General features: G+C 40.1%; 4 protein-coding genes across 5 annotated transcripts; all 4 read left to right on the forward strand.

The window, feature by feature from the left end:
- Positions 1-1,717: 1,717 nt before the first annotated feature.
- mpc1 (mitochondrial pyruvate carrier 1) lies at positions 1,718-5,346 on the forward strand. Its single transcript, XM_057015887.1, has 4 exons — positions 1,718-1,891; positions 2,926-3,022; positions 3,290-3,422; positions 4,639-5,346. The coding sequence occupies exons 1-4, from the start codon at positions 1,817-1,819 to the stop codon at positions 4,661-4,663; spliced, it is 330 nt and encodes a 109-aa protein (XP_056871867.1). The 5' UTR covers positions 1,718-1,816; the 3' UTR covers positions 4,664-5,346.
- Positions 5,347-5,899: 553 nt separating this feature from the next.
- kifbp (kinesin family binding protein) lies at positions 5,900-10,294 on the forward strand. Its single transcript, XM_057015759.1, has 13 exons — positions 5,900-6,374; positions 6,509-6,607; positions 6,884-6,963; positions 7,071-7,129; positions 7,223-7,347; positions 7,954-8,044; positions 8,112-8,224; positions 8,301-8,450; positions 8,664-8,738; positions 8,928-9,090; positions 9,162-9,336; positions 9,423-9,608; positions 9,738-10,294. Exons 1-13 carry the CDS (start codon positions 5,919-5,921, stop codon positions 9,874-9,876), a joined length of 1,911 nt encoding a protein of 636 aa, XP_056871739.1. The 5' UTR covers positions 5,900-5,918; the 3' UTR covers positions 9,877-10,294.
- A 1,598-nt stretch (positions 10,295-11,892) lies between these two features.
- srgn (serglycin) lies at positions 11,893-15,717 on the forward strand. The gene is made up of 4 exons (XM_057015873.1): positions 11,893-12,197; positions 13,115-13,256; positions 14,911-15,233; positions 15,315-15,717. The coding sequence occupies exons 1-4, from the start codon at positions 12,143-12,145 to the stop codon at positions 15,404-15,406; spliced, it is 612 nt and encodes a 203-aa protein (XP_056871853.1). The 5' UTR covers positions 11,893-12,142; the 3' UTR covers positions 15,407-15,717.
- A 554-nt stretch (positions 15,718-16,271) lies between these two features.
- vps26a (VPS26, retromer complex component A) lies at positions 16,272-23,885 on the forward strand. Of its 2 annotated transcripts, XM_057015839.1 has the most exons (9): positions 16,853-16,993; positions 17,861-18,010; positions 19,652-19,727; positions 20,086-20,242; positions 21,075-21,239; positions 21,319-21,425; positions 21,536-21,637; positions 21,734-21,843; positions 21,923-23,885. In XM_057015839.1, the coding sequence occupies exons 1-9, from the start codon at positions 16,991-16,993 to the stop codon at positions 22,037-22,039; spliced, it is 987 nt and encodes a 328-aa protein (XP_056871819.1). In that variant the 5' UTR covers positions 16,853-16,990; the 3' UTR covers positions 22,040-23,885. The 2 variants fall into 2 exon arrangements, with proteins under 2 accessions (XP_056871826.1, XP_056871819.1); XM_057015846.1 differs by lacking the exons at positions 17,861-18,010; positions 19,652-19,727 and having other exon boundaries at positions 16,272-16,993.
- Positions 23,886-23,955: the final 70 nt, after the last annotated feature.

Here is a 23,955-nt window from a genome sequence, read left to right on the forward strand (position 1 = left end):
ATTGATTTTGTAGCTACAGGGGTTAGCCCTGTCTTGTCATGAAATCTGTAATAGATTTGTTTCCAACAACGGCACCCTGGGAAGTGTACCTTTTTATTTTTTATTTTTTTAAATGTTAATGTCCTGGTGCCAAGTGGACATGTGGACGCCTTTATGCCTGAACAAGGTGTTTGTTATGGACAATCTGAGACGAGCACAGAAGTCCAATAACAAAACACCACTTGGGTTCAGATCAGGGGGGCCGTTCTTCCCAATCACACCTATCCAGGTTACACTGTCATTGCCAACTTGAGCATTGAAGTCACCCAGGAGGACGAAGGAGCCCCCAGAAGGAGCACTCTCCAGCACTCCCTCTAAGGACTCCAAAAACGGTTGATAAGCTGAACTGCTGTTTGGGCCATAGGCACAAACAACAGTCAGGATCCGTCCCCCCACTCGAAGGTGAAGGAAGGCTACCCTCTCATCCACCGGGGTAAGCTCCAATATACAGGCACTGAGCTGGGGAGCAACGAGAATTGCCACCCCTGCCCGTCGCCTCTCACCATCGGAACTTCTCAACCTCGTGCACCAGCTCAGGCTCCTTTCCCACCAGAGAGGTGACATTCCATGTCCCCAGAGCCAGTTTATGCAGCCTTCAGAGCCAGTTTATGCAGCCTTCGGCCGCTACCCAACACACAATGCACCCAACCCCCTTGGCCCCTCCTGCAGGTGGTGAGCCCACAGGAAGGGGGTCCCATGTTGCCTCTTCGGGCTGTGCCCGGCTGGATTCCATGGGCAGAGGTCCGGCCACCAGGCGCTCACCAACGTGCCCCACCCCCAGGCCTGCCTCCAGGAGGGGGGCCCCTGTGACCTGCATCCGGGCAAGGGAAACTTAGGACCAATGTTTTTACTCGTCATAAGGGGGTCTTGGGCTACGCTTTGTCTGGTCCCTCACCTAGGACCTGTTTGCCATGGGTGGCCCTGCCAGGGGCATAAAGCCCCAGACAACGGATCTCCTAGGATCATTGGGACACGCTACGATAAGGTGTTTTCATTGCTTGAAAATTTTATCCATGCATTTGAACTCAAGCCAGAAGGAGAACTTAAACAGCTGAAGCCTAATAGAAAACTTTATTTGACCAAGGTTCAGAGCCCCCAAACTACTGCATAGGTGACCAAAAGTTCAATGACAATGACATTTGAGACTTCATTGATAAAAGGTCAAAATAGCTTTTATTTAAATCCACGAACTAAATTACATTATAATGAATATGTGCTGTGTGTATACACATATAGTATTTACAGCTTACTACATTAAAATATTGTTAATATTGTACTACAACTGCTACATATATTACTGGTATCAATTAACTTCACAGTCAGAAACTACACAAATAAATACACATACAAGGTAAGATACTGAAAAAAACACACTTTTTAGGTGCCTGTTTGTGCGTGTGTGTGGTTGGTGGATGGGGGTGTTATGGCATTACTGGGGCTGACGTGTGTGCAAATATTTCGATTCCTTCAAAAAATGAAACTTGATACACTGAACAAATGTTAAAAAGTGTAAATATTTATCGCTTTGCTTTAAAGGGTATGTCCTAGATATGATACTATGATCTATTTTCTAATATATATATTCATATCTCCCAAATGTTAATTTGTAATCGGATTTCACGTTCAGGTGGGTGCAGATCGAAATTACGACAATGTCGTAAAATCAAACTGGACTAAAGCTGCCGCGTCCTTTACGTTTAACCTGTCTGTCTGACTGTTGCCCTTCACTACAGCTGCAGTCTTGTCGGTCACAACAGAAACAAATCTTCTAGAAACCATGGCAGGAACAATTGCACGGAAAGCCATTGACCACCTAAAGAGCAAAGAATTTAGGGACTATTTGATGAGGTGTGTATACGACACTGGAGTCTCGATAGTGATATATGTTTATATAGCATGCATGCTAAACCTGTTAGCTTGCTATGGAAGTTTTCAATGTGATTTAAATGTGTTGGCCCTGTCAACAACCCACACTTTGTATACTGATTGAATCTAGATAATCTGAATAGCACAATCCTTTTTGTAAAACACCTATATTCTGATAGTTCTAAACTGGCAGTATACGGGTATGGGTCATTTTAGGTAAGGAGATTCCCTATTTATAGGCTGTATTTAATATAGCGCAATTATAATGCTCCTAAAATCATGCTAAAGTTTTACAAAGCATATTCTGTTACTTCAAACTGCTGACAATGTTTGGAAATGGTCTGTAACTTGTAAAAGACATTACATCCTACTGTAACAATATTTTGTATTATTGTTAGCAAAATAACTCAAAAGTACCAATAAATTTTGATGACTATACTATGGGTGTAGGTCACACTATGTGGGGATAAAGAGAAAATACAATGCATATCTTGTGTTATTGCAAGGTTAGTTAATTGTTGACATGATGCTGTGCTGGTGTTTGCACTTAACACTCAGGATTTAGAGTAAAGGCAAAACTAACTGTGACGCAAGACGTCATCTCTGTTTGCATGAGATGCAGAATGATAATCTTTGTTACTCTCAACTGTGTTAAATCGGTGCACTCTTGAGCTCAGAATTATTAGGGTTTCTTTAAGTTTTTGAAACAAGCCTATATATTTTGTTTTATAAGGTGATGTATTAGATACATTGCAGTGGATGTTATGCATGGCTTTTTCAGCACCATGGACCATATCTATTAACACATTTCTATTAATTTTTCCTCTTGTATGTGGCATTTTGGGGGAAAAAATCAACACCCAACAGTACAGTAAGTACTCATCCCTCATAGTGAAGCATCTTCTTTCTTTATTGGTTGAATCATTGCCTAAGCTTTTGTTAGGCATTTATTCTATACTTATATCCTGTGACAATGAATAACCCCAAAATGTTATTTTTTCATTATTTGTACCTTCACAGCATTTTTGGGGTCCAGTAGCAAACTGGGGTCTTCCTATTGCTGCAATCGCAGATATGAAGAAGAGCCCTGAGATCATCAGTGGCAGGATGACCTTTGGTAAGACTTCACTGGAGGAAGACCTACATTCTCCTGTAGTTTCATTGATATTGTTATTGATACTCATTGTTAGGGTTATTATAAATAAGTCCATTGCACGGCTACAATTTTGGTCTTTGCTGTGAATATTTACTGTAATTGTGACTTTTCTGTCATTTTTGGAAGAGGTTAAAGGTTTTACTTTGGAATCGGGAACTTGAACTGTCAGTTAAGCTGAATTGTTTTTGTGCTGTTTTCACTGCCTGTGTTCTCTCTCCCTTCTCTCAGCACTGTGCTGCTATTCGCTGCTTTTCATGAGGTTTGCCTACAAGGTACAACCACGAAACTGGCTGCTATTTGCTTGTCACATGACCAATGAGTCTGCACAGCTTGTCCAAGCAAGTCGCCTCATCAAATACAAGTAAGGAAAGAAATATATACCGTAATTTCCAGACTATAAGCCGCTACTTTTTTTCTACACTTTAAACACTGCGGCTTATTCTACGGTGCGGCTTATTTATGTTTTTTTTCGTGGCGCACTATCACAACTATTGTGAATCAATCATTTTTACTGACCCTCATCAACATGGAAAATACTAGAAGAAAAGCATATGATGCAGCTTTTAAGTTAAAAGCGATCACTCTGGCGGTTGAAGAAGGAAATTGAGCTGGCGCACGTAATCTTGGCATATATTACGGTAATCAATCGGGAGAAGGTGGAGACGGCCGCCTGAAGAACTGATCCAAAGCAAAAAGACGACAAAAGCTTTTAGAAGTCAACATTGCAGGTGGCCCGAGCTTGAAAACGTTCTAGAAGACTGGGTCAACACACAGAGAGCAGGCGGCCGCAGTGTTTCCGCTGTACAAATCAGACTGAAGGCAAAAGCAATCGCCACCGCGCTGAAAATAGAAGATTTTAGAGGTGGGCCATCGGGGAGTTTTAAATTGTTCAATGCTTGAGTAAAAAAGCATAAACAACGTAATTTCTGTGTAGCTGATACAAACGTATATTTCAAGGTAGCTGCATTACAGACACCGTTAGGGGGGGAAAAGCATTTACCAGTACAATATATTTATGTTGCTAAGTGGATTAAATTAAAAGAAAAGTTAAAAAATCCTGACGTGATGAAAACTGGATTTAAGGTCTCATACAAGTGAAAAGAGTGGCTGTTGTTTCTTACCTGTCTGTTTGTCACTCGTCAGTGACTTGTCTCCTACGGTAATAAAAACATCTACCGGTACTGAATGTTTTTTGATTTTCATATTACTACGTGGGATACCTGCGGCTTAAAATCCGGTGCGGCTTGTATAAGTACAAAATTGATTTTCTTTCTAAAATTAGATTATACTGCTTTTAATCAGGTGCGCTCTGTAGTCCAGAAATTACGGTAATGAAATATGTTGGGGAAAATTTTTCCCTTTCTCAGATTTCATATTAAATGTAGAAATCTCTCACAGGTTATGGTCAGTTGTTTTTTTTTTCTTTAAGGCTCAGTGAATATCACAGATTTAGATTAAAGAAGGTTACCGGTAATTCATAATTGAAAATTCACTTTTTAGTCCTATGAACAGTTTGGAAGCTTCCGATTTAAACAGAAGGTAGCACTGTAACCACGGTGACTGTTTCTGTCTTTCAGAATGGAGAAAAACACGGCGTCCTAGGGGCAGTATGGATAGCATGGAGAATGGCCCCATGCTTCAGTTAGCTTTTCATGTGGACTCCCAAACAGACCTAAAAATGTCATTTAGACAACAGCGTCACTTAACATTTTAAACTCATTTAATATGCAATTGTGCTCACAATTTAGGACCTTTTTAATACACAAAATCAGGTACTCCCCTTATTTTTCATTTTTTCATATTTTGGCCAATTTCTAAATGAAATTTGAATGTGGGTGAATGTAGATGCTTGAAAACAGACTGGTGGTTAAATAGAATGATGCATTGCTCATAAAAGCAGCATAAAAGAATCATCTATTTTGGGTCATTTTTAAGGATCTCTTACATGCTTAGAAATTTCAAAATGAGGTTAACTTCCACATCATTACACAAGCATAAAATGTAATTAATGTTTGAACACCACTGATAGCTAAGCCTTTGTGGACTTTATGGAAAAATCGATGAATTGGTATGATGATCATCCAGATTAGCACGGTTTCATTTTGCTGAAATTAACTACTTAAATGATGTATAATGTATATGATATAAACCTCAATGACTATAAAAGGTAAGCTAATTCCAAACCTAACATTACATTGTACATTGTAATTGTACATTGGATATTTTCCCTTGCAAAATGCTTGGTTTCTCTGGGTTTCCTGAAATAAACTACTTCACATGATGCAGCATGAGAGATGTGTTTTTTTGGCTTCAGAGTTGTAGTTCCTCTGAATGTTTGCATTGTTGACACTGTTGATGCTTTCAATGATCAAAGGTTACAAGACCTGTGATTCAACGCAACATACAAGATCATAATATCTTGTATGGCCATATTTTGGTATATGAGCATATTGAGTGCATTGGTGAATGAATCAGAATTTAATTTAGTACAGGTGCCGCAGAGCTTCAACAATCACGCCCATGTATGGGAACATGTCGAAAAAGAAGAAAACTGAGTTAATACATTTAGTTTGACTTCATATGGGTGATCAGGGATAAATAAAGACACCAGTAAAGTTGGATTGAGTATGCTTAATCAAGGCTAAAAAAAATTGACTCGGTCATGGCTTATCAGAATGTTGAGCTGCCAAATTATTTTGCACCACTTTGAAGGGCAGTTTTATTTATGCAGTGAAATTGTGCATTTATCAGGAAGCATTTCAAAATAGAAATTCCGCGTATACCCGGATGGTGGCAGTGTCGCTGCTGAACCCAATAATCGTGTTTAACAAGCTCGGAAAGAAGAAGAATAGCAAACATGGCGTCGCTGAGTAACAGTGGATGGAGAGATGTCTGCGACAAATTCAAAAACGCCCAGACTCTCAGTTGTGAAGAATCTTTAAAAGACCCCGTAAATGATCCCTACCGTTCCAAATACAAAGCCAGGGAGCTCATCAGAGAGATTCACTGTACGTTAAAGAGTTTGGAGGCTTGTGAAGGCGAGGAAGAGAGCGGGGGAGATGGCAGAGAGCAGCGGGCGTCCGAAGCTTTTGTAGACGGCCAGAGGGATGAATTGTTCACCGACGGCCTCTGCGGCGAATCACCACCTGGGATGCTGACCGCTAAACTGGCGGCTGTGGAGTTTTATCTGGGCGTTAACCACGCCGAGACGGAAGAGCTGTCGGCCGGACATGAGCATCTGATGAACTGCGTGATGCTACTGGAAAGATGCAGAGTGTCGTCCGAGAATGTGTCGCTGTCCATCCACGTCAGGGTAATGTTGGAAATAAGCCAGCTAAAATAAGGCTTGTTAGAGTTAATGTCTATACTTCGTTACACAATTTGTACAAAGGGAGATTCTTATAGCCGATCATTTAAATTGCTTATATTTTGTTTTTTTTTTATCAGAACGAGTTGGGAATCATGTGGACGCGACGGGATGAGGCAGAGAAAGCTCTTCAGTTCCTTGAAACTGCAGAATTTATCTACCAGCGTTATATGAAAGAGGTATTTCTGTTTTTCAGGCGATCAAAATTGCGATTTGTTCAAGTGCTGCACTATGAGTTTAGGAAGAAACCACCTGTCCTCCTGAGAACTTTCTGGGTCTTAGGGCCTTTTCAAATTAGATTCTGTCAGATGTGTTGAAGGTTGTTGAAAATGCACCTTTCTCCCTTCTCTGATTTGTGAAGGGGTCTACTGCACTGTCCTGTTGCTGAAATTGCTAGCTTTCAGAGGAATTGCCTTTAATACAACTGTTCTTTTATTCCTTGTTCTTTCCCTCAGGATGGGAGTCCTCCCATGGACAAGATTGAGTATTTTACAACTGAGGAGAAGCTTCTGACAGACCAGGAACGAACTGAGAAGTAGTGACCTTTGAGTGCATTTCCGTTGATTTCTTTTATTTCCCCTTTAATTCCTGTAACTGACATATTCCTCTCTCATTTCCCTTTCTCCAACTTTTCTTTCTCAGGTTTGAGTTTATCTATACCTACACTAAGTACTACCTTGCTCAAGTCTACAAAATTGTTGGTGAGGCTGAAGTTTGAGTCAAATGTCATAAATTAATAATAAAAAAAAGTAGAATTTTTCTATGTTGCTTAATTTATGCATTTTTCCTCTCAGGTGAAACTGAGCGTGCTGCGACTTACTGCCATAACACCCTGCAGAGGCTGTTACCCTTAAAGCAGTTCAACCGGATGGAGTGGGCCCTCAATGCTGCTACACTTTCACAGTATTACATCTCTAAGGTAGAATTTTAACATGCTTTAAAGGATCATGAATGGTATCCAGGAAGCAAAAAAATATATTTTTTCCACCCACATCACCCACACAAACATAGAAGGAAGTAGAAATGGTTCTGTTAAAGGAGTGGAAAGATGGCAAAGTTGAGGGAAAGTAGCACTGATTATGACATTTTGTTTTTTGTATTTATAATTGCTCAGTTTCCAAGCAAAAATATACTCGATTAAAACAAAGAATTTTCAGTAGAATAATATTCGGTAGCTGCAGCCTATTTCTGCTATTATTAACATATACAGTGTGATGCATTTGCAGGAAAGCGTTGAAAGATAAATGCGGAATTGTTTATCTCCTGTCCCTGCTTGTGTCTTCTTGCTGAATCATAGTCTTGTGTGTCCCAATTTTTTCCTCTAAATTCACCGTGACAGTCGTCTGCTTACAGGGGGCAGTGTTTGTTGACAGATAACCGATGTGAATGTGGCATTGTAGAGTAACGTTTTAATCACAGACAGCAGAAAAATAACTCAAATAATGTTAAGACAATGTGAAAAGGGTGGAATCTGGTCTGTAGTTAAACTTGATGTATATTTTCTGTGCTGGTGTGTGATTTCTAGGGCCAGTTCATGGAAGGTAGACATTGTCTGTCAGCTGCTTCTGTCATATTAGGTTTAGCAGAAGTGCCATCTGAAGCTGCAGCACAGGAGAGTAAGTATCTATTCACATTTTGTCTTGATTAAAATTCGGATGTATCTAATCATTTGTCTGCATTCAGGTGAAGCAGCAAGTGAACAGAGGGAAAAAAACAGAATGCAGAGTGCCCACATCTCCAGATGTTGGATCAAGTACTGCCTTAACCTCCTGGAGGATGCTAAGAAGCTGCTGGAGGTACCGTGGATGGCATTGAATGCTATTGCTCTGTTCATCTCTCCAAAAATGGCAATAAATTTGTTTGTGAGTCCAGGACAACACTGGTGAGTTAGATACTGATCGTCAAGATGAGTTGAAAAGAGAGAGAACACTTGGGGAGGAGGAGGAAGTGAAGAGCAGGAAGAGTGCTCTACTCTTTGGCTCTGAGGACACTTTTGATTCCATTGCCAGCCTGGAGGAGAAGGTCAGTATACTGTGGTTCATATTTATGTTTCATGGTTCATGACCAGGACTGATACAGTATTACAACTGTAGGTATATTAAATGGCATGTTTTATTTTAGAAAAGAGGGAGGATTTAGGACGTATGTTCCAGCAAATACAGTACAGCTGTAAGGCTACTGCAGTGTCACAGGTAGCTACTGTATCAGATAAACTGTCCCCTTTTTGCTTTCCAGGTTCCATGTTTGTTCCCATTAGACTTCTCTGAAGCCAGGGCCGTGTTTCTGGTAGGACAGAATCATGTCAAAGAGGTAAAACAAAATTATGGATTTTTTTTTTAGTAATGTGGTGGAAAGATCCTTTTAAAGGTTCTATAAATTGCAGTAATGGGGAAACAAAACTTTATTAATCCATCAAGCAACATTAACCATTAGCTTCAGCAGTTGATTTCATGTCTTTCATGGCTCCAGTCTCACTCTCAACCTCTAACCTGACTTCAGGCCAAAGAGTATTTTCAGATGGAGGGCCATGTGACCGATCATGTAGAGATCTTGCAGGATCACAGTGCTCTTTTCCGGACCCTGGCTTTCTTTGAGGAGGACCTAGAAGCTCGCTGTAAAATGCACAAGAGAAGAATTGATATGCTGGAGCCCGTCTGTAATGGTAAGTTTGCCTCCATTAAAGATGTAAGATTGCTGCCCCAGTCACGTGCCATGTTTTCTGTTTCCCAACAGAATTGAACGCCCAGTACTACCTTATGATCCGCAGACAGCTGATGTTTGAGTTAGCTGAGATCTACAATGAAATGATGGACTTAAAAATGATTCGTGCCAACACTCAAGCAGACACACAGTCTTTAGATAAACACTCCATCAAGAAAATCAACCATCTCTGCTCCTCTGCTGTAAAGTGAGTGTCCGTACGTGACTCCAGGCCATCTGAGCCTGGATCTGGTCCAGCTATTCTGGTCGACAGCTGTTGCATTTATTCTCCAGATACTTCCATATGTTCCTCGACTCTCTGCGCTCTCCGGATGGAAAGTTTCCAGAGAAGATGGAGGAGGATGTGCTCAGGCCGGCTCTGGTGGCCCGCTTCAGAATGGCACGACTTTACAGCAAGTTAATCTGCTCTCTGCCCTCTGCTCAACTGGAAAACCTCAACAAGGCGCTGGACAATTACACGTATGAAGAACCCATTGTTCACTGCATCTTTTGTAGACTAATGGAGATTATTTCCAGAAGAGTTCAAATAGAAACAGGGGATGGTGTCTTGCTTGTCTGACCATTATTTTCATCCTTCTGTTGTTTTAGGTGTATAACCCAGTACTGTGAGGAACATCCGGAGGCAGCAGCTGCTGTTGAGACAGAGCTGGAGCTCAGTAAAGAGATGGTCGAACTGCTCCCTTTCAAAATAAACCGTCTTAAAGTGGCAATGGTTGCAAACAACTGATAGATGACAGACTGACTTGCCGGTCATCTTTACATGTGGGAAGAGTCATTATGAAGCTTTGGGTGGAAACTTGAGGCTTATGACTGATGCTGTCATGGCGGTCTGTTTTTTGAACATGCTGTTAAATGTATCTGGCATAGTGCAATATGTTAAACTAATTCATCGCCTAAACATGACATATTTAACTGTCTTCATGTGTGCTAATGTGTTCCTAATTAAATCATAATGTCTTGGATAACATGGAATCAAACTTGTGCCAAACCAGATGGCAGATTTTTTCCTTCGATTTGTGCATTTGCATGATGCTGTCACAAATTTAAAACCCTCCATTCTATATGTACAATATTTGCTCTTTTTGATGTAAAATGTGCAGTCAGAAGAACTTCTGGTACCACCAAATAAACTACCTGTAAATACACTGAAATGGCACAAGTTGTCTTTATTTCTTTATGTAACATCATTACACCAATGTTACAAACACACTGATTTCGTATTGATTTCAGCATGAATCTGCTTTAATTGGTCCTTATGATCTTCAGAATGAAAATGACATGTAAAGAGGAATAAACAGTGTTCTGCTTTAAGCAGACAGAGCTCTACATACATGATTGGTGTCTAAGTTACATCTATATGTTTATTAAAAATGCAGTTTTTTAAAATGCAATGGAAAGAAGACCACATGATGTTGGATGTGGGGTATGCGCTGGACATGTAAGTGAACACTGTTGTGTAGGAAATTGACAGCTGCTGACTTTACCACTTCCTGCTGTGTCACACTGATGCATCAGCTGAAACTTCTTTCTCTCCATGGTCCTTCCTTTCAGCCATATTTGTTGCTGTTGCTTTCAACAAAATGAGCGAGAATATTGTGAATAAACGCCGTTGTCCGCGCAGTTTTCAGAATTCCTTTAAATTCTGTGACTTTGATTCTGTCTTGCCTGGGATGCTTTTTCTTAAAAGGGTAAAAACAAAATAACAGCAAATATTTTGTTCTGAATGTTAATTGGAACATAAGGGAAAATATGTACAAAGTAATGGACATAGCCTAACTCAAAAGGCTGCCATACTTTACTTACTTGTCAATCACATGAACTTCGATGTAACACATCATTCAAGAGTTTTTACTCATGCTTTCTTAAGTTTTTGTCAGTTTCTGGATAATCTTCCGAGGTTTATACTTGTGTGTACCGGCAGCTCATTTGAAAGACACACAGATTCCTGGCACTGCTAGCTTTATGAGGACTAATCTCCTAACTGTAATGCTAACCATCACATCTATCACATCTCACCCCTACACGAGACTGTGGGGGCCTTAAGCAGCTCCTTCAGCAGCAGACTGTTACACCCACGGTGTAAAAGGGAACATTACCGCAGGTCATTTATCCCAACTGCCGTCAGATTGGTCAACATGCACAACACTTAATTGTAGCACCAATAACCCAGGGTTGGCATATTTGCACTAACTAATCATCCTACCTCTGGAATGTCTTATTTGCACATCTTATTTGCACCTTCATTTTTCTTCACACTGTCCGACAGTCCTTCTGTACATAATTTTAATTTCTGTATATACTGTACAATGTATATAGCAATGTACATAATATAAGAGTCTTTTTATATATTTATTTTAGTACTTTTCTGTATTGTACACCATGGGCTACCGCTGTAACGTGCAATTTCCCCGATGTGGGATCAATAAAGTTTTTTATCCTTATCCTTATCCTTAAATGGTTAACCTTAACCTAAACCCTTCCTTCAACCCTCAAACCAAGTCTTAACCTGAGGACAGGTTAAGGGCTGAGACTATTTTTCCTTGTGTTTCCTGCAAATTGTGGATTAACACTCTTCTACCACTGAGGAAAGGCCGACAACACCCTGGAAAATGTATAAATGGGGATCCCAAATTATTTTCTTAATTTTTTTTAAATAAAAGAAAACGTCTTGTGCTGCAGCTCTTCTGCTGTTAAACTCGGATATAATCTTTGGTAGAATCTGCTGGAATTTCCTCCCAATTCTAGCACGCAGTTGCGCAAACGCGCTCTCGTTGCGCAGCACCTACAAAAGTTTCCATGAAGGATGTCAAAGTGACTTCACTCTCAGCGGTGAAGACTTGAGGAAGCCGTGACGCACTCGGAGGGCTGAGCTGTCTTCTCTCTCAGAACTGACTTTTAGTGTCTCGGGAAGTTTTTCAACAGAAGCTGCGCTTCACACGCAAGATCTGTACGCACAAATTGGTAAAAGTCTGCTGTTTTAGACAGATTCCGAGATGAAACTGGTACTTTTGATCGTCGTTTCCTGTCTCGTCTTACATAACGGGAAAGGTAAGAAGCTTGTGTTTGGTTCCTGTTATTGATGTCGTGTGTTCAGTCCCTGATAAAGGACGCAAGTGCAATAATCTAATATTCTACCAGACAAATATTCCCAAAAACGTTTAATTGATGGGCAAAAATAAGGAGTTCATGCTTTAAGGCGTTAAATGAATAAATCTAGATATTTTAACAATGTAGTACAGTTTTACCCTTTGATTTTCTCTGTAATTTCTTCTACTTCTGTTCCGATCGGATGACGTTTCACTTTCTAAGTGGTGTTTGGAGGTGGTTTTTGGAACATCAGGGGATTTTTTTTGTTCCAATCCTGACCTTGTCATATTTTCACTGGCATCGTTTTCATCTATAGATGTCGTCTAGATCTACAAATAGAATATATCTGTAACATACCTATATCGTCTAGGTATAGAAATATTTGTTGAAAAAACAATCTATTTTGGCTTCATGTGACTTTATTTGTCAAATTTATGGTAAACATTTATGGTGAATCTATATTATACAGGCCTCCATTTATCAGTGAGAGATTTACATGATTTTGTTTTTGTTTTAAACTCACAATAAATTTAAACTGTATGAATAAACTGGGCCCACACAATTATCAGTATCAGCTCTGAAACCTTTCACATTTAACTGTTGCAACTAAATGACTTGCTATTATTTTTTATCACTTTAACATGATCAGTGTGCAGTTGTTGGTTTTTTTTTTAAGCCGAGGTGGAGACTTCCTGCCATTGCTGCCACAAAAAAGCACCGAGGCTCAGCAGCTCAACCAGTACTTGTTGCAGAATAATGTAACTTCATGAAACAGCCTGAACCTACAGCCGCTGTTACTGATCTTAAAACTATACAAAAGAGTGTCCACACAAAGTGCTGCAAAACAATGAATCAACCATAATATTCTGCCCCTGTAGGAGCACCGAGAAATGCTGTCTATAAGTTTGTGAGGTGTAACCCCAGTGGAGGCCAGGCCAACTGTGTGACTCAACAGACTCCTGAAATGCCCTGGAGCCCTGACCTACCAGCAAAACTCCCAGCTTCATCAGCACAGTCTCTGTAAGTGTGTGTGTGTGTGTGTGTGTGCGTGCGTGCGTGCGTGCGTGCGTGCGTGCGTGTGTGTGTGTGCAACATGGAGGTCAGGAAGCAGCAGTTATCTGTGTCATTTCTCGCATGTTGCTACAGAGTCAACTCAGCATAAATTCTTAATGTATAACCCTTTTTGATTCTCTGTGCTGAATAAGTTCAACCACATCAGGCGTGTGCAATAAAATGCCAATGCTGTGTTCTACAGAGTTTCTGTTCCACCAGCGCTGAATTCCATGAGGTTCAGTAACTCCAGTAACTCCAATAATCTAACTCTGGTGGCTGGCGATCTCACTGACACGCTGACATTTATGGCTCCTTTTTTCACACTATTTGCCAGATTATATATCAAACATCCACTTTTTACCCTCAGAAAGACCATTTTTTCACTGTTTCCATCATAATCATCAGTTTTATACATACGTCCACACCTCACACTGCTTCTTTTGCCTGGTTATAAACATGACAGTTGACATTCACACCCACAGTTCACAGTTACTGGGGAAAAAGAGCAACAGCTGCATTTAACTTTACATTCAGTAGATTCTAGATAGTGAATACACATAAAATGCCCTTTTTGCTTTAATTAGACCAAAAAAATGTTTTAGAAGGATGTTTCTCTGTATAAATGAGTCAGATCTTAACTCCGCATCTATCTGGTTTTTTGAAAAACAGTTTCCTCTTTTCGAGTTCCTCTGAAATGACGGTACATTCACCTGCACCCTTTTTTAAACACAAAAATGAAAAATTTTCACAAACTGTTATTTCACAATGTCAATCACATGCCTCATTTCAAAAGCACTTTGGATTTTGATATATATAGATCACAGGGCAAGTGGCTCTGAGTTGGGGAAATGTGAGATGGGTTCTGCATATATGAAAGTGAGAAAATGGGGATTCTGCTGGGTCATTTATGTTGGTATCATCCATAGTCCTTTTTGAAAAACTTAAAACACAGGGGCCTCAGCAAAATAAGCCTTTCCTTTTCCAGCCAGACTTAAACAGAAAAGGAAGTGTTGAGAGGAAATGGGCTGTAACACTTACAGGCTGTTGCTTCTTGCCCATTGTTTGGTCTCTGTGTACAAGCTGCAGACATTTTACCTTTTAATATGTGACATAATCCTTATAATATACTCTCATTTGTGCTAGAAGACATTCACCACAGTCCGCTTGTTGTGTCGGTTTGCTTCTATCTCTGGGCAGCTAATTAGAAGGTCTTGACTGTCCACTCTTTAAACTCACACTCTGGTATTTCCTCAAAACTCTGCAGAAGAGACCGTTAATACACAAACACAAAGATAATGTGACAAAGTGGAAAACAGCTTAGCTCAACACAGAGGGAGTTAATATGACACAGTTGAGAGACAAAGACACAGGTGGAAGACTGAGGAGCGTTTAGATGTAATTACCACAGAAACAATGGACCCTCAAGCACAACACACACACCAACCAAAACAAAAGGCACAAGCATGAAATATGGAGCGTTGTTCAGACCATGATATGGCACAACACATATGTCATCAAGTGTCATCAAGTTTACTGTTGCAATTTAAAAAAAACACGTTTTCAAATGGTGACATAAGTAAATGTTGGACAGCTGGCTCAAACCTGGACTCTCTCTTTCTAGAGAAGCAGAGCCTGTTGAGGATGAGAGTCCACTGAGGGAGGAGAATGCAGAGGAGGAGGAGGAGGAGGAGAGGAGGAGGAGGAGGAGAGGAGGAGGAGGAGGAGAGGAGGAGGAGGAGATAGATGAAGAGGGGTGGGGAGAGATGGAGGAGGAAGAGGAAGATGACTGGGAGAATGAGGAGAATGAAGAGACACCGATCACCAGTGAGGAGGGTGAGTCACCTCCTCACTTATCTGAGGAGGGCTCTGGGGGCTATGAAGGCTCTGCAGATGCCTTTGTGACCCTGGGTGACATCGGTTCTGGGGAGTCATGGACAGAGGAAGGTAAGAAGAAAGAAGTTCTCCTTTAATTCATCTGGAATTTGGCAGATTTGATGTGAACTGAGCTTTTTTTTTTGTCTGCAGGTATGGATGTTGTGGGTGAGAGTCAATCCTCTGAGAGCCAGGCAAAACCAGCAGAGCAGGAGCTACGAGAGGAGCACCTTCTGAGCCCTTAGGCCTACAGTGGCACGCGTGCGCGTTCACACACATACACGCACACGCACGCACACACACACACACACACACACACACACACACACACACAAAGCAGCTTTATTAGTGTACCCTCTAATTTCATTCAATCATTTCAAACACAGTCCAAGTCTTATTCATCTCATATTGCCACACTTTCGATGGGTTTATGCAAACATTTAGGTAAACCCTTTATTGTGGTCTGGTAGATCCCAACATCAAAGCCTTTTCATTTTAACCACTGTGAGCTGGAATGTATCCAATATATGAAATAAATTTCTGTTTTGGTTTTTGACATTTCTACTTTGTATTTGTAAAAAAAAAAAAAACTCAAAAAATGATAAATTACAAAAACGATAAATGATATACAGTGATCCCTCGTTTATCGCGGGAGTTGCGTTCCAAAAATAACACGCGAAAAGTGAAATCCGTGAAGTAGTCAGCTTTATTTTTTTTATTATTTTACAATGCAATACAGAACTATAGAATGAAACCAAAAATCAAAACCTGTTTTAAAGCCCAAAATTTGTTTAAAACAATAATTTTAATCTAGTAATACAAGGTTGGAAACATTGTCACTCGCGTATTTCACAGTCCCAGCTGTGCCTCTTCGTCCTGACGTCTGTTTCTACTGAAGGCGCAGGAGTCTTTCTCCGAGAGAAGAACATTGTTATGGGTAGTTGTTGGCGCTCTTTCTTTTTCTGAGCAAGACGATTTTTATAAACGGATATGCCACCTTCGATTATATTTGAGAACTGCAATGAACGACTCGCAAAAAAAAATCCGTGAAGCAGCGAAGCCGTGAAAGATGAAACGCGATATAGCGAGGGATCACTGTATAACAAAAACGTTATCTCTTTTCTTAATGTGTCCCCCTCCCAAAAGAGTTTAACATATCTCCAGTAAGCCAATTTGCCATTTCTGGATTTGAACGGTAGGAGAAACATCGATTTATTTGAACCGTACTTTAACTGTACTAATTATAACTTAAAGCTCAATGGAACACAGGTGATTTTAGAATTCAACTTTTTTAACTATAGTGCTCCCTTTACCCACTAGAGGGCGCTAACGTATAATTTAAAACGCTTTAAGCGTGATTATAGGCACCTTAAGATATCTGAACTCGATAAACATTGGAGGCGAAAGGGGGAGGACCAGTTCGGTAGTCTTCGTGCTATGATTGGTCGGAATCTTAACAACAACCCGCCCCCGGATTTTGTGTACGGAATATGATTGGGTCTTACGATAAAGAGCTCTAGAGTGCAAAAATAGGTAACACACCGTCTGAAACGAAAGGGGGACAAGAACTCTTAGTTCTAATACATTGACAAAAAAGTTTTCCGAATTAATTTAGGTCGCCACAGACACTTCTCAAATAAACATTTGGACCAGGGCTGCCAAGTTATTTCTTTTGAATCCTTGATCATTTTGTCCCTCTGGCCCCGCCCCTCTCACAGTTCCCGTACACATGACCCACGTCACATGACGTAGGGTCATGATACTTCCTGGTTCAGACAAACGGGCTGGCTTCACGGAACGGGGCTATCTGTTAGCTTCAACTGTAGACGATGGTGAGTGTAAAAGCAAGCAGCAGTTGAAGGCTACACTCAAATAAAGCTCGCATTTCTTTACAAAACTAACAAATTATACATTAACGTCGAACTTCTGAATTCCTATACAGCCAGTATTTACAATTACATACATTTAAACCTACCCGGAAAGCTAACGGGGTTGTTACGGGAGGCTAGCACATTAGAATGAGGCCGTCACTTCTTTCTCGGCGCTTTGAATAGTTAACAAACAGCTGATTGAGTTAACCAATATGGAAACTAATGGCATTGACTAATTGTTTATGGAACTTTTTTTGTAGTTTCTGCAGTTTTGTTTTTTTATAACTCAAACGCTGGCTAATGTTGATAAAGAAAATATTGTGCGTTTATGTCATATGTTAAATCAAATATAGTTTAAATATTCATAAATATCGCAAGTGTGCCTTTTGATATCTGAAGTGTTGGTAAATATTTTATATCAATTGTTAATTCCTTTGGATGGACTTTAATTTAATTCCAGTGTTGCGCATTGGTTATACAGGTTTCTATATTTCTCTACATCTGCACCCCGATTTTGTTGCTTTTGTTTTGGACACTGGTGTTTAGACCGCAAACTGACGGATAGTTTGATCCTTTTAAGCAACTCTTGCAAGTTGAAGTCTATGTTGAGAGATGTTTTGGATTGGGTAATAATACTGCTCTACAGTTAGTGATGATTGAGTTTGTATCAGCACAATAAATATGAGGATAATGTAATAAAGTCTTAAGAAATTAATCTGTCTGAGACAAATTTCTCTCAAGGGAGACAAATACATTTTTACTTTGATATTGAATAATCCTATAATGTTATCTGAGCAATGCATTGAATTTACAACTTTGCATCTTCAGAGTTTCCTAGGAGGATTGTTTGGGCCAGTGTGTGAGATAGATGTGCTGCTGAACGATGCAGAGAACAGAAAAACAGCAGAGTTGAAGACAGAAGATGGGAAAGTGGAGAAACACTATTTGTTCTATGATGGAGAGTCTGTGTCTGGCAAGGTAATAATCTGGTTACTTTAATATTACATTGAAGAATTAGCTTTACAAGGTTCATCACCACATAATTTAAATTTAGCAGAAACAAAATGTTTGGCCAACATGGGTCTATGTATTGTTTAATTGTTAAACGTGCATTTTTTTTCCTATTGAATATATTTCCTACATTTATCTAATTTCCTCCTTGCGTTCCTCCATATATATATATATATTATATATATATATATATATATATATATATATATATATATATATATATATATATACATATATATATATATATATATAATCTCTTCCACGCCCTCCTGGGCGGTGCCTCCTTCCTTTAGACTCGGGTCCTCTACCAGAGGCCTGGGAGTCTGAGGGTTCTGCGCAGGATCTTAGCTGTTCTTGGTATCTGTTGGAGCCATCTACTTAGGTTGGGTGTTACTGCACCTAGTGTCCCGATCACTGTTGCCTTCATGCCCCACATTCTCTCTATCTCCTCCTTCAGCCCTTGGTACTTCTCCAGCTTCTTGTGTTCCTTCTTCCTGATGTTGCTATCACTCGGGATTGCTACATCTATCACCACCACTGTCTTTCGGTGTTTATCCACCATCACTATGTCAGGCTGGTTGGCCACCACCATCTGGTCAGTCTGGATCTGGAAGTCCCACAGGATCTTGGCCTGCTTGTTCTCCACCACTTTCGGAGGTGTCTCCCATCTGGACCCTGGGACCTCCAGTCCATACTTAGTGCAGATGTTCCTGTACACTATGCCAGCCACCTGGTTATGCCGCTCCATGTATGCCTTGCCTGCTACCATCTTGCACCCTGCTGTGATGTGCTGGACTGTCTCAGGGGCATCTCCACACAGTCTGCACCTGGGGTCTTGTCTGGTATGGTAGACCCTGGCCTCTATTGCTCTGGTGCTCAGGGCTCGTTCTTGTGCAGCTATGATTAGTGCCTCTGTGCTGTCTTTCAGTCCGGCCTTTGCCAGCCACTGGTATGTTTTCTCGATATCAGCCACTTCCTCAATTTGCTGGTGGTACATTCCATGCATGGGCTTGTCCTTCCATGATAGCCCCTCAGGTTCCTCCTCCTTGGTGGGCTTTTGTTGCCTGAGGCATTCACTCAGCAGTGGGTCAGTGGGGGCCATCTTCTTGATGTATTCTTGGAGGCTTGTTGTTTCCTCCTGGACAGTAGTTCGGACACTTACTAGTCCTCTGCCCCCTTCCTTTCGCTTTGTGTACAGCCTCAGGACACTGGACTCTGTGCATGGTGAGGAGCTTCCTTGTCTTGATGTCAGTGGCTTGTATCTCTTCCAGTGGCCAGGGTATTATGCCACACACACACACACACACACATATATATATATATATGTATATATATATACATACATACATACACACACACATATATATATGGGAAAAATGAATTTTTATATATATGTGTATGTATGTATGTATATACACACACACACACATACATACATATACAGTATATATATATATCTGTGTGTGTGTGTGTGTGTATATATATGAATAGTACATAGATTAACATTTAGTGAGTAAGTAAGTAAGAGCACTTTGTTTTATATATTATTTTACTATATTGCACTTACTCGTTATAACAGGGCTCTTGTCATCATCTGTTCCTTTCAAGGTAAATCTAAATGTAAAGCAGGGGGGAAAGCGACTGGAGCATCAGGGCATCCGCATTGAGTTTGTTGGACAGATAGGTGAGCCTGATTAAAGTAAATCTTTGCTACATTTGTTTTAAGAAGCATGAAATCTACAGAGAATGTTTTTCTGATCCTGTTCATGGATTGTTCATATAATCTGTTATGGCCTTAAATATGAAACACAAAATTTTAATTTCAGTGGACTCTATAGCTGGTGGACGCTCATTAACAGAAGGCTCTTGACTTGGGTGCTGCAGCTAAAAGGTTTAGCGGAGCATGTGGTCGTCATGTGCACCCTGTTGTTGAGGAGGGTGACTCTGTGTGTGTGTGTGTGTGCCTGCGCTTTAAATGAGCTTCTATGTGAAAAAGAGTCACTCAAAATAACTTCACTAAAATCCAATTTCCTGTGTTTCAGAGCTTTTCTCTGACAAGAGCAACACCCATGAGTTCGTTGATTTGGTAAAAGAGTTGGCTCTGCCTGGAGAATTGACCCAGAACCGGAACTACGACTTTGAGTTCATGCAGGTGGAGAAGCCATATGAGTCTTATGTTGGTGCCAATGTCAGGCTAAGGTATAATTTTGCATACCTTTTAATTTCTGTTATTTTGCTATGTTTTGTTGGCTCCACAAGTTTATATCCCATTGTTTAATCAGTAATATCCAGGTTCAAAGATATGGCTGCAAATGGCAATTCTCTTTAGAAATGAAGTTAGGATGGATTTCTGACTGGTATTACTGAAATGAATAATTTTTATCCTTACACCAGTAAAGAACAACAAAGTCCACGTGACGTGTATTCAGAATGTGAAGACTCGTAGGTAATTTGTTTTAAAATGCCTGAACTGTTTCAATAGAAGACTTCCGACTTCCTCAGAGGTGTCACTAGTTGGTAATCTGCTGTGTATATCAGCTGATGGTCACGGAGGCTGTCCGTTAAACTAAAGACAGACAAGAGCGGGGAAAGAGCAAACACTACATAATGAACATGAAACCACTAATCAAAGGTCACTGCAAATGGGAAAACCACATGGACTTGGAAAAGACCAAACCCATCCACACAGACAATAACACATACCGACACTGGATCACTGGATCAGCTGATATAAAAGTCAAATTACCGTCTAGACGCTTTTGATGAAGATGGAAGTACTGTTGGAGCATGCAGGTATGTCTGGAGCAAATTACCTGCATGTCTGAGATAAAAGATTGAAAACAAGAAGCCATTAAAAAAAATAAACATGGAGAACATTGTTGGATTAATGGGAGGAGATAATTGTGTTTTTGTCAAAGGTGTAATCAATCAGGTGGAGAAATCAACTGTCATCATTTGCAACAGTTAATTTTTGGTTTGCAATGTGTTTTTTGGTACCAAGTATGAAAACTTGTATTGCTTTGCCTTACAGATATTTCCTCCGAGTAACAATAGTTCGCCGTCTGTCTGACTTGGTGAAAGAATATGAGCTGATTGTCCACCAGTTAGCCACCTATCCAGATGTCAACAACTCCATCAAGATGGAGGTTGGAATAGAAGACTGTCTACATATTGAATTTGAATACAACAAATCCAAGTTAGAGCAACTCTACTCTTCCCAAATCCTCACATTTAAAGGGGATGGTAGTTTCTTTATCAGTCTTTACTTTTGTTAGGTACCACCTCAAAGATGTAATTGTTGGGAAGATCTACTTCCTGCTGGTCAGGATCAAGATCCAACACATGGAATTGCAGCTCATCAAGAAAGAGATAACTGGCATAGGTGAGAATCCAAAGTACCTCACATAGAATGTTGCAGGTTGCTAATTCATCTATAAACGTGCCTCTTCCCTGCATGGTGTGTTGCTAAGCAAATTTGTCTGCCATGCCCAGGTCCCAGTACTACCACAGAAACAGAGACGGTTGCAAAGTATGAGATCATGGACGGCGCTCCAGTTAAAGGAGAATCAATCCCTATTAGACTCTTCCTGGCAGGTTATTCTTCTTCCCATTTCAGTAAATGGTCAGGTGTTGCTGACCACTGTCAGAAAATATTGGGTGATGGTGGATGGCATTGTCTGTCTGCTACAGGATATGATCTGACTCCCACCATGAGAGATGTCAACAAGAAGTTCTCCGTCCGCTATTTCCTTAACCTGGTGCTGGTGGATGAAGAGGACAGACGATACTTTAAACAGCAGGTAATATATCTACATCTGCAAAATTGGCATCCGTCGGAATCCGTGCAGCGCTTGTCATGATTTCTCTGCCTTTCTTCAGGAAATAGTTCTGTGGAGGAAAGCTCCAGAGAAGCTGAGGAAAAGGAACTTCCACCAACGTTATGAATCGCCTGAGCCCCAAACCCAGCCGGTGAACGTAGAGCAGCCAGAGATGTGAGTCTGTTGTTATAAACTGATGCCACCCAGACTAACCCTAACTGCTAGATGCTGGACAGCCAGATGTGTGAAGGCTGGAGACATCGGTAAACAAGAGTAAATAAAACCGTCAGCCATCACTCCTTCATGATCACTCCCTCCATCACGACCAAAAAACACCTGCATACAGATGCAGCTATAAACCAAGTATGGATAAGAGATATTACTGGTAACTCAAAGCAACAAGAAAAAGGAATGCTGAGGATTGAACCTGACTTCAGAAAAATGAAGCCATATAGTCTGTTACAATCTGAATGTAAAGAGGAGGCCTTTGACTGCAGGTGACCGACACTTTATTTCTATCTGGAATCCTCTTTATCATTGCTCCGTCAGAGTGGTGCTTCTTATCAGTGGTTCAGGTTATTCTAAATGTCTGGTGATCAGTCTGACTAAGGTCATGAGGGGCTCAGCTCTAATTTAGCGGTTATGCCATTTTGGCAGGTGTAAGCTATAATGATGCCACCACGCTGCCGTTCAGCAATCTAATCAAATCACACAACAGTCCAGGTTGCTCATTATACCCTAAGGTATAATGTATGTTCAATTAAGAAATTTAGGTTTACTCCTGTATTTAATCTTGTGGCTTTTTTGTACAGTGAGAATAGTTTGCTTCAAATTCAGGCTACACATCCTTTCAGTCAAACATTCTTCATGGTGGATATTGTGTCAGATTGGCTAAAGCACCTTTACCAGGTTGTGTTTGTGTCTTTATTGATTATTCAACACATTTGCAAATGCTTTGCCTGAATATGACACAGACAGTGAATCTTGCTCTCTTTGTGATTACTTTAAAATGTTCAAATTTCACTTTACAAAGCTACATTATTCTACAAATCTAATCGAAAATCAGAATAGCAGCAGTTTCATCAAATTGCCAATTCCTCAATTTAATAATGGTTGCAACTCCAAAATATCCTATACAGTTATATTTATTTGAGGGAGTACAACATATAGCTTTTTATATTTTAATGGTTGGTTCAGTAATTTAAGAAAAAAAAAATATGTTGCCCACAACCACCAGATTATAGAATCACATTTTTTAAAACCAGGTTTATGTTGTACTCAGGACCTCTGGGGTCTCTTTCATCATTATACTGTTGAATACTGTCCTTTGTTGTGAGCAGGAGAGGAGAGGCAGCATCAATACACTGTAAAATCCACCAATGTACCACTGTGATGCTCAGACCAGCAGTTTAGGTCATGCTTTAAAAATCACACACTTTGGTGATGTTACCTCTTTTGTGTGTTTTTGCTGAATTTAATCTCTATTCTGCGGTCAGTGTTGCAGTGTTTCCCCTATGATACTCATCTTTGTTGAAAAGGAGCATGGACACTGAAACTAAACACTCAGTGGCAACTTCACCTCAGAAATCTGTCTATAATGAATGCAGTCATCTATACTGTACTTTGATTTGTTTTACTTGGACTCACTGAGGACAATACTTTGTTACGTATCCTCATATGCAAGTCGTGTTAATATGTTTCATTTATGAACTTGAGAACACTGATATTTGTTCTGTTTCATTGACATTAGATTTGACTTTTCCTTTTGTTCAGAAACTTTTTTCAAGTATTAATTTCTATCTGCTTTTTCAACCACTGTACAGGTAGTTTGTTGAGTATACTTTCAATACCGTTAAAAGGTTACAAAGCAACACCTAAATGCCAGAACCCTTTTACCATGCATGTCAGCCTTTACACAATGTCTTACCATGCCATTGACTTGTGCGTGTATGATAATGTGTAAATACCCCAGACTGAAATATAAAGAATGAATAAAGGAAATTTATATGTAATATCCTTTAAAATTGTGTGTGGTTTTTTAAAAAAAAAAAAAAAACTTAGTTGTGGTTTTTAAATATTTAGTTCAATAACATG

Source organism: Takifugu flavidus, chromosome 2 (assembly GCF_003711565.1).
Source record: "Takifugu flavidus isolate HTHZ2018 chromosome 2, ASM371156v2, whole genome shotgun sequence".
Lineage (NCBI taxonomy): Eukaryota > Metazoa > Chordata > Actinopteri > Tetraodontiformes > Tetraodontidae > Takifugu > Takifugu flavidus.